Genomic DNA, 11,497 nt, shown 5'->3' on the forward strand with positions numbered 1-11,497 from the left:
AGCAGCTTCCCCATGGAGCGTGGACTTTAAGTACTGCAGTTTACTTACTGTTGGTATATCCGCTTTGTCCACCGTCGCATAGAATATGTTCTTGTATGCGGGCCACTGTCGAATGTCCCCACCGAATTTAGGCAATTCCAATTTAGGTAACTTAACACCTGAAACTTGTGTTTCGCACTGTGGTTTTGAATCCTTACTTGTCGACTGCGTGTCTAGGATGGCTTTCATCCGCGCCTTTGCCGAATAATATTTTGCTTCAAATGAACTCCTTTCTTCGTCGTCTTGCTAATCATCCTTGAGTTCTTCTATTTGGCTTTGGATATCCTCAAAGTTCGACCAGATGGTATCGATGTCGTTGTAGCGTAGCTGTACCTCGTGTTCCAATTGCGTAACATTTTCTGATTCTAAAAATTTATGTATCCTTGCTAATTTTACTTTCAAGTTATTCCTCTGCCTCAATAACTTTGAAATTTGAGACATGTTATCCCGTATTGGAAGCGTTGTGATAGTATAATTAATACTATCTAGTCGTTGTAATGGCGTCTGCGCCGTGTTAGATTTTTATTTTTTCTTTTTCTTCGAGAGAGCAGTGACGTGTAGCGGAAGTTCGTAATTCGTATTAATATTTTGCATTATTGTATTTATTTATTACACTGCGGCACTTAGGCAATCACTTTATACTATTTAATTGTTGATCACTTGCTTTTATCTTGTGTTTTATAATTAAAACTGCAGAACCACTTCAAACACGTCTTTATTATAAAATATCCATACAGAGAGAGGTTGAGAGAGAATATGCAACAGATAATTTAGAATGAAATACTAAACAATATAGAACACATTGGCTTTATTTTCGGCGTATATTCGTGCGGCCGGGTGAAAGTACGGCGTGGTCTGATGTATGTGACCAATATGAGACGCTGGTGCGTAATTCTTCCCTCCCCCCACCCCGCGTAATCTATTGCAAAGGTTCATATAATGCTGCAGTCCGTTCTCGTTCGAAAGTTACATTACATTACATTGCATTTTACGACTGGCAAATCCTTACAAAAAATCGTATTTTGGTTATTTTTTCACTTTGAATGCACGGAATAATGCAAAATTAGGATAGTTTTTAGTAAACGCCAAAAGTAATTTTTGTGGCATACAACAACTTACGAGGGAGGTATCGACTTTAACCCTTAAATGGACGATTTTTGTTTCACGTTTTAAAAAAATATATTTGTGTAATAGACATGTATTACTGTCTAGGAAATATGAGTAAAAAAATCAAGACATGAATTTACTATACTTTTTTTGCCATAATGTTAGTGTTGTTTATAAATTACATTGCGCATTCATTGAGATTTTGCAAGTATGGGTAAATTAAGAGTGGATATTGTTTTTGAAATGTATTTATTTATTCTTCATTATGATATTTATAAAAACAATTGCTTTTTTTCGTATCACATAAAGATACACGACATTTTTGGCACATTTTGAATGTAAAGCCTGAACATTTTGGGAATTTGCACCTCTGCTGCTTATCCAGCCAAACTGCCCAATGACATGTCTGATCTAATCTGACGTCTTTCAAAGGAATTGCTTGAGCTGGTCCTCGGAACTTCTTCATTACAAGTTCTCTTTGTATTGTGCTCCCACTAGGTCGACCACGTTTAGCGCCATTTGCAGGTAGACCCAATTTTGCAGAGGGTTTCAGCAAGTTCTAGTCTGAATGTACCCAAATCGAGAAGTTGATCATTTCCTTTTATATTATTTACCTTCTTGAACATAACCCATGAATTTATAACTGCGAGGTCCAGGAAATGATAAAATAAGCGCATGGTCCACTTGCGGCTCTTCATTGTGATATGATAACGACCTATAAATGAATCTAATAAGTCCACGCTTCCCATGTGGGCATTGTACTCCTTGATGACTTTGGGGCATGGAATAGCAACTCTCTTTTTCTTCGATTTATCAAAGCTCGTGACTGTGGTTGCTGGTTCTGCTCCTACGTAAGTGGAAAGAAACGGGCTTGTTATCTTTCCACACAACAGCACTTACGTCAATATCATCCACAGTCGCCACGTTTTCCTCATAGAATCCTCTGGGTACGTTCTTTTTCATTATAGTGTTTTTTTCAGGCAATTTGCAGTTTCTCAATCGGGTTACTCTTACTGTTCCCAGTGAGAAAATTCCTTCCTTAGCTAAATAGGTGACGAGAGGCACAGAAGTATAGAAGTTATCGAAGTATATAATGTGATTCACATTGCGTGGTACTATTCTAGCTAACCTGACGACTGTATTGCCAGACTCTCCCAAATCTGGTTCACCAGGTAAGATGTTATTTTTGGAGCCCCCTCCACTGTAAACCTCAAATCTATGAACATATCCTTGTAGACTGCAGATGAGATATAATTTGAACCCCCACTTGTGGGGTTTATTGGGCATGTATTGTTTTACGTAATGGCTTATTTTGGTTGCACACCTCTGCTCGTCTATGGAAAGCCTTTGGTCTAAGGGAACCTTCCAAAACTGGCAGTTGAGCGTTTCCTCAAGAAGTCTTATTTTAAGCAAATAAAAATATGTTATATACCGAACACAGCTACAAAACTTAGTTTCGCGCCACTAGAAAAGTTTTCTTCAAAGTGACATTTGACATTAACTTATTTTCAATGCATAATAATATTGGATAGTGCCAACATTAAAAAAAGTACAAAATTCGTTCAGAAATAAGAACTAGTTGTCAAAATTAACAAAAGATTAAAAGAAGGTCAATTTTATCTGTGATGTTTAGTATGTTGTTTAAAAACAACATTGTCCATTTAAGAGTTAAGTCAAAGGTGATTACAGTGATGTCAGTCGATGATTTTGCCAAAGCCGCATCGTCTTTTAATCCTTGTCTGGCACTGTCTGCTTTCCTGGTGTAATTCTTGTTCACGTTGCAACTCTTGTTTTAGCTGTTCACTCTCAGCACATTTAATTTTGTTGTTGAAGAGATCACATTTTTTGCAAGAATCACTAATGGGTGTATGGAATTTTAAATTGAAACTTTCATTAAAAATTTTGTTGAACATAAATGATGAAATTAGTTCAAGTGTATCATCTTTATAAAGAGAAATCAATCGTCCAAGGCTCCGGTGAAAGAGATCTCCTATTCTCACTTTTATTTATTTTATAATGAGACTCATAGACTGGAAACGTGCCAATGAATTGTTTAACCTTGCAATCTTACTGTTTGTTATTTTGTTAACAGACCTTTGTCGACCTCTCTGATCAATGCGAGGAACGTGTTGCATACTTTTATGCTTCAACAACCTAGTTACACGTCCATCAGAAACTTGAAAAGATTTTAGAAAGAATTTCTTACACACCTGAAATTCAATACCATCTTCACCCAATAAATGATTAAGGTGTGTTTTTTGCCTTCTTGATTCCTCTCTTCCTGTATAACTTCTGCAGTTGTTTGTCACTCGTAACTAATGTGAACAGTAATGCATTCTGAGATTCCAAGTTTCCCAATGACTTAAAGTTTCTGAATATTTCCATCTGTCGTTCCTCATTCATTTTCAGAAGACATTTTTTAGAACGTGGACATTTACCCGTTTTAGACGTCTTCGCAGGAACAATGGTCTTTTTGTAGTTTTCATATTGTTTGCCTCTCATTGCCAAGCCTCTGGGCTTTTCACACGCTTTCTACTTTAGAGAATAGGCGTTTCGTCTGTAGTGTCAGCTACTGATGTGCTGATTTAAGTTTCTGCCTTTATTGAACTAGGCGTGATTGGTAGTGGCAGTTGTAAAGTTGTGACTGAACTGGTTCTGCTTTGTTGGGCTTCTTTAGAGTCATCGTTGCACGATGAGGGCGCAGGAGATAATAGATATTCTGAGCCAGAATCTTCAAAATCCCAACTTTAACCTGCATTGATTAACCCCTAATTTGGCAAGTACTTTGCTCCCTAACTTTTTGAGTTTTATCTATATATTTGTGTTCTATAGGGTCTAAAAAGGCCAAAAAAATAAATTTAAAAATCTCGTTATTGCAGTTTTTTAGATAATGCATGTCCCACTGACGGTAATAGCCAAAGATATGGATAACTATGCTCAATTTTTAGTGTCCCGTGGATGGTACGTTGCCAAATAGGGGCAAATAAAATACATTGTATTTGATACATAATGGAGCCTTAATGGATTGATTAAAACTCAATATAAATTTTTAAGTTCAATTAATTGCCTTTATTACAAGGTGACACCGTGACAAGTTGAAAAGGAAGGGGCGGAAGAAGTTATAGACAATATAATAGACTATCCAAAAAGACAATAAATTCTATGAAGCAAACTACAGATAATAATTATACAACAGATAAATCAAACTACAGATAATAGATACTACAATAATTCTAACTAATGATGACAATTACTACTATAAAAAAAAATAAAAATTATATTTATATATATATATATATATATATATATATATATATATATATATATATTTATATATATATATATTTATATATATATATATATATAAATATATAAACTAAACTGCCTTGCGCGGCAACATACATACTTTGATTTTAATAAAAACCTCTATTTATTTGTGGTGAATATTCAAAAAACAAATGCGCGATAACCGTACATTGCATTTAATGCAATATACGCTTCTTTTGCTATGACAATGCATGCAACGTCCTGTGTCTTCTTTGGTTGGGATGAAATGCCCAACATTGTCGTATCTTATTGGGCTTACAGGCCGAGCTAATCGTGGCTTTAGAATTTTAGAATTTTCTGTTTTCTCAACATCTTGTGATCTTCCTCTCTTTATCAAACATTGATATACTTCATGCCTAAAACCCTTTAAAGGTTTACCTTTTCCTTCCAAATTCTTTCTGCACATCAGTCATGCATTATTTAGGCAAATTTCAAACAATTGGGTGAAAATTCCAATATACCACCTTCTAGTCTTAAAAGGAATTTTATATAGGGATATTAACATATCCGCTAAGTCGACACCCCCCATGTGTCTTTTTTATTCTTTTACAAGCTGTGGACAATCGACTTCTACTTTGCGCTTTTCTTCTTTTGAATATCTCCTAATTTTTTGAACAGGTTCCGCTCCAACAAATGAACTAATAAGCGTCACTGGCTTATTATCATTCCATTTAACTACAACTAGCTTATTTTTATCACAAACTACCTGCGCATATGAACCTCTTGGTTTTTTCTTCATTGTCTTCTGGTCAGGCAAACGTTTTTCCGCACCACGTATTCTGTTTTCCCTGATGGTTCCCAAACCGAAAATGCAATAATTTTCCCTCAGTATATAAAACAGTTCTGGCGAAGAAAAAAAGTTGTCGCAAAATATTACTGCTGGTTTGTTTTTTATGCTTTGGCATAAGGCATTGATGATTTGAGCCCCAAAGCCTAAAAAAACTTCGTCGTCGGTGAATTTATGGTAAGGAAATGTATCATCACCCCCCGCTCTGACGTAGTCCTTGAAGCCTCATTTATTAGGTTTATCTTTCATGTATTGCTTACGGTTGGTGTAACCATAAAAAACGTGATGGGAGAGTAATTGAGTGGACTGTATTTCTGTATTGATAGGCGGGAAGAAAAGCGTAAAGGAAATTTAAACACACTTGTCACTGAGTTTTTAATTATTTAGAAGTTATAAGGAAATTGGTACAAAATCAAACACACCGTGATACGTTAAATCGAAAAGGGAAGTAAAAAGGAACTGACAGCTCGAGGTATTGCCAGTATTAATTTTAATTTTTATGTTGTTGCCAACAACGGTTACTAGCTTTCCTCCCTTTATACGCAATCATTTCGCCAATACTAAAGTTGTTTTCGGATTCATGTTGCAAGCAATTCCTTCTAATCATTTCTGATATATTTCTTACTTTGTAATATCTATCTGAATCCTCTAGGCTATTATCAACAAAATGCAGGAACTTTCGGATTTGTTGATACCGCTTTAGTGGCATTATGTCAGCAATCTGTTCGATACGAAAACAATTACCCCAGTAGTCTATATAGGAAGGCATTTTTAATATACCCATTAAAAATATGTGTTTCGTTGCATTGCTTAACTTGCTTGTATTTATTGTTGTTGTTTGAAGAAAAGAGTTGGAGATAAATGAAAAATGTAAGCGACTAAATTATTTTATATTGCAAAGCTTACAATGTTTTAGCAAACACTTCTCACGACGAGAAGAAAAATGGGAAAGAAAGTTAAAATGTCAAAATCATTGCCTTTTATACTGAACGTTCTGTCACACCACTGTATTGTCTATTGCACTCACAGTTTATACACTGACGAATTAGGTACGGACCACACGATGTGAACCGTTGCAGAGTTGCCACGCAATAAAAATGTGAGACGTTCCTTAACAAAATGAATTGCTAGAAAATCTTGTAACTCGTTTTCTGTTAGTTGGATAGATTTGCCAGTCAACTGAACGGAGTAAATATTTGTTTGCTCTGTTATTTCATTAATTATGTCCGGTGAAAAGAATTTGAAGAAATAGTCAGTAGCAGCTTCTTTATCAGGTTGTTTGCTAGTGGCATCATGTTCTTCAACAGTTGTCTTATTGGCGATTTTTTCAGGAAGTTGTATATTGGTTCGTAGTTGTATATTTAGTGGTGTATACAGCTTACACTACTCTTGCACTGTAGTACTTGGTTGTAACGGCCCGTGCAAAAACTGTCTCTAGCGCACTTTGTTTTTGGATACAAAAAGGTGGTTTACTCGACTATTGCACTGAACATTTATATTGTAAAGAACATATCTTACACCAGAACTGTAACCAACATAAATTGTGGGTTACACCACTTTGGCGCTGATAGCCTTAATTATGTTTGAGTCTCCGCCTTGTAATTTCAAGTTTAAAGTGTTCAATGAATCAAATATATCTGATTAATAAGCAAATATTACTTGGACACGTGGTTTTTAAATTCCACAAATAATTTAGTTTGTTTTTGAATTTCTAAAAACTGACTTACTTCATCTCGCAGTTTAAACAATCTTGACACCATATTTCCTCTTGTCAGCCAGCGCATTTTTGTATGAAATAACAATATCTTGTGTTCTGTGCTCAAATTTTACAGAGAGCCGCAAAAAGCCGTGTGTTTAATGCACTCTTTTTAATATAATTTACAATTTTAAGACGTCATAGAGTTCATTTAGAAGTGTTTTAGTTGCTAAGGCTTGATGGTGCATAAAACAGTAAATAGTAATTACGTTGGGATTTTTTTCTTTGACCAACTGTACGAATCCTGAACGAGATCCAAGAATTGCCGGAGCGCCATTTGTGTATACGCCTATCAACTTTTTCCATAAGAGTTCATGTTTATCCAAGAATTCAGAAGTTGCTGTCATTATATCAATTGCTGTCGAAGTTGTTGTTAATTCTGTTGAAAACAGCAACTCGTCTTTATTATTTTCGTTTTGTATGTATCGGATAAAAACTAGCAGTTCACAACATTGCGCAACATTTGTACTCTCATCGAACTGTATTGCAAAAAAAAAAAAACATGATTCTTTCACGGCCTCGACTACCTCATTTTTTTATATCTTCAGCCATATAATCAATGCGAAGTTTAACAGTGTTGTCAGAAAGAGGTATTTTTGAAAATTTTTGTTTAGTTTGTGGTCCAAGGACGATATCAGCTGCTTTGAGTAAGCAGGGTTTGACGAGTGTTTCTCCGATAGTATGGCTTTTTTGGGCCTTTGCAATGAGTAGCGACAATTCATATGATGCTTCGAGCACTTTCTCAGATGACTAAGCAAAGGATCCAGTACTATCCAATTTCATGCGCTTCAAACTTGCAGATTTTGAAGCAAAAAACTCCTTCGGCTTGTCTTTTAAAGCGTTGTGATTTGTTGACAAATTTCGTTCCAGACGCGAAGGTTTCATGGCATCATTGCTCAATACTTCATAACAAATAACACACTGCGGTTGGTCGATATCACTTTTATTCATAGAAATAAAACCGTATTTAATATACTCCTCATTATATTAACGTTTTTTGGCCGAGCTCATAGTGAAACAAAAGAAATAATCGTTCACTGTCACTACTCTAACACACAATAGCAAGTCGCTTTGAAACAAAAGTACAGGTGTTTGCAAGGCGCGAGCGGCGCAGGGAGTGAGTAAAGGCCGGCGCCCACTGACGGCGTGGCACGGCATGGCACGGCAGGTTGTGCAGAGGCAACCCGCGGCGTGCTGTAACATCCCGCGGCGTGCTGCGGCATCCCGTGGCGTTCCGTGGCATGCCGTGGCATCCTTCTGAAAGCCCAGTCACTCTGGCATCCATCAGTTTTGCTCCGCGCGTGTTCGATTTTGGTTGTGTCGTTATGGTTGACTGGGATTTAGTTTTAATAGCACTTCTAGCTGAAGATGAAGAGAGACAAATAAGAAGTGCTAATTTGACGAAAAGACAATTCTGGGTGCATAATTTATGGAGAACAAGATCTACAAATGGTGAATTCAGCAACTTGTTTAATGATTTGAGATACGACATGCGAAAATTCTATGATTATTACAGAATGGACTATGAAAAATTTGAAAAGTTAAGTCATTTGCTAAAATCGCATATAAAGAAAAACAAAACTAATTTTCGATCGCCTATACCTGTTACCGAGAGATTGTCTGTATGTTTAAGGTAAGTATATATTACATTACAATGATTCATATACCAACGCGTAATACATACAGCTTCCCAGCTAACTTGTTCTAGCTATTATATATTACAATCTAAGTTATGGTATGTGGATAGCTGTTTGTCATTAAGGTAATTGTATAAGGGTATTCTGTGTTCGCGCTCATGGAAGCAAGACATGCGCTCATGAGCGGCAGGTGACACCACGGAGCATTTACTAATATTAAATTAAAAGTCTTGATATATTTAGTAATTATTTATTTTTATAATCAGCTATCTACCACAACTGCTACATGGTGGCACTTGACCATCAATCCAGTTGTGTACCTACAGTACATTATGACAAAAATGAAAGTATTATAAAATTTTATGAATTTTCATAGTCCGCCAATTCACTATTGGAGTTATTGTCATGTATATCATTATTATTATGACGTCTGGATATAGCAGTAGGTATGTATTCTATATGTGTAGCACCATAGTTTGGTTCGGTGTTATATTGTTGTTCGGCCTTACTAAATGAACAAAAATTGTGTAAAGGATTTGATCTTTCGATTATTGTATTATGGGTTCTGGCAACAGAAGTTGGTACGTATTGCTGAGATGAATGTAATTCATTTGAAATATCGAATCCTGAACTTGATGTTGAAGGACGACTTGGCTGCACAACTGAAGTTAACTCCACATTTTCCAAATGCTTTATTTCTGCATCAGTAACAATATGTAAAACATCGCGTTTTATTTCAGCTTGTAATTTTGGTGACAAAGTCTTCGCTGTTGCCGCCATTGCCTGAAAAAATATCTCCATAGGATGTTGTTCCTTTTTTTGGTTTTCAATGTATTTTTTTAATATTTCTGCTGTTGTTTCCGTATGCTGTGCTTCCGATGACATGTATGATCGCTGACGATCATGTCTAACTGGTCTAGAATCTGATGCCTGTGATAAAAACGACATTGGAGATATAGGTGATTGTGCTCCAGGAAAAGGAACAGTTGATGCTGTTTCGGGAGGTTGTGTATTTTCAATATGCTGCGTATCTTCGGAAAGCTGTGTATCTTCGGAAGAAGAGTCTAAATTTGAGAGCTGAGGTCTATCTTGAAAAAACTTTTGCAGAAATTCAAGTTCCTTTTCAAATTTAATTGGTCGTCTCTTTTTGGCAGCGTCACCGCTTTTGTACACCCTGTTTTTTAAGGCTTTTCTATAATTGTTACGAAGGCAGCTCCACGCCTTCTGGCATTCTTCATCTGTAACAAGAATGAAGTATTTCAAATAACACACGCTTTTAAGTCGTTTACTAAAGCCGGGTCCAGACATGTATCATTTGCACGATCCGATCACCGTATTCGTATCCTCGATGCGTATCATGATCGCATATGTATGTATGTAATGATCATGATCATGATCGCATATGTGGACGGGTAATGACGCGTTTACCCGTCCACATATGCGATCATGATACGCGGATACGGTGATCGGATCGTGCAAATAATACATGTCTAGACCCGGCTTAACCTTCCGTGCACCAGGTGACTAAAAAGCCTGCCCTGCACTAGGTGGGGTGTGACATACCCAAAAATGTAAGATGTCATAAAACTAGTATGTTTTAATTATTTGAGTGTTTTGTTTATGGAATAATATTTGTATATTGTAATCAGTAGGTTTAAATGAAAAAACGAAGTAATTTATTATTTTTATTAGTTTTATCAATAAAAGAACAAAAACACAACTTTTTTTAACTTTAAGAAAACAACTTTTTTTCCCTATACACTAATTTAAAATGGCACATGTAAATTATCACAATTCTTTAAATTTAGGAATCAACAATTAATATACTACGAACTAAACTAGAAATAAACGTAATAAACATTAATTTTAATTGAGATCATTGGTATCAAAATTGCCGCACTCTTGACAAAAAAAATCAGCATGCTCCATACATATTGGCGTGTAACATTTTTTACACGAGTATTTGGTTTTTCTATCTTTTTTTCGAGGACATTTTGAACACCTCTGCATCGTATTGGGCTTTTTTGCAGGAGGCTCTGATAAATTTTCAGATGGATTCCCAAAATATCTAGATATTCTGGTACGCAGGTCTTTTGGAAGTTTTTGATTTTGTCTTCTTGTATTCAAGTGTTCTTTTACTAAAGAAATGCCTAATTCACGAATGAACTTTCCTCTTAAATTTGTTTTATTTTTCTCTATTCCGTTGTTGAACATATGTATAATCATACCATTTATTCCGGCATGGTTGAGTAAAGCAAAAAATATCGTCAGTGGCCAACGTTTAGAATTCCGTGATACATCATAAGTTCTACTTAACTTGTCAACCATATCAACACCGCTTTTGGTGTGATTATAAAACGTTATCACAGCAGGTTTTTGTTTGTTTCCAGTTGCAGAATCAATTTCTTTGTCATGATGTAATGAAGACATCAGATATACCATTTTACGTGGCCTTGGAACGTAAGATACTATGGTAATATCTTTTTGAAATCCGAACATTGATGAATTTACTTCACGATTTTTCTTGAAAACTGGCGGAATACAAGTTTTATTAGCGCGTAAAGTTCCAACTACCGTAAGCTTATGATTTTTTAGTAAATTTTCTGTAGTTTCATAACTGGTAAAAAAGTTATCCATGGTAACATTCCGGGATGATCGTGATACGCATTGTACCAATCGATCCACCAGATCATAAGGCTTGTTACTTACAGCAAAAGGACTATTTTCAGGCTGTTTTCCGCAATATATTTCCATGTTCAAAGTATAAAATGTCTTGCTGTCAACCAAAGAATAAATTTTTATACCATATTTAGCAGGTTTTGAAGGTATATATTGACGGAAAGA

At 35.7% G+C, this 11,497-nt stretch overlaps 1 protein-coding gene across 1 annotated transcript; it reads right to left on the reverse strand.

Moving 5' to 3' along the window:
- Window positions 1-1,655: 1,655 nt before the first annotated feature.
- LOC123667234 lies at window positions 1,656-8,301 on the reverse strand. Its single transcript, XM_045601190.1, has 6 exons — window positions 8,160-8,301; window positions 7,226-7,395; window positions 6,288-6,571; window positions 4,733-4,871; window positions 2,043-2,412; window positions 1,656-1,993 (listed from the first exon to the last, which is right to left on the reverse strand). The coding sequence occupies exons 1-6, from the start codon at window positions 8,299-8,301 to the stop codon at window positions 1,656-1,658; spliced, it is 1,443 nt and encodes a 480-aa protein (XP_045457146.1).
- Between the last annotated feature and the right edge of the window lie 3,196 nt (window positions 8,302-11,497).

The sequence above is a fragment of the Melitaea cinxia genome, chromosome 27 (assembly GCF_905220565.1).
Source record: "Melitaea cinxia chromosome 27, ilMelCinx1.1, whole genome shotgun sequence".
In the NCBI taxonomy this organism is placed as follows: Eukaryota; Metazoa; Arthropoda; class Insecta; order Lepidoptera; family Nymphalidae; genus Melitaea; species Melitaea cinxia.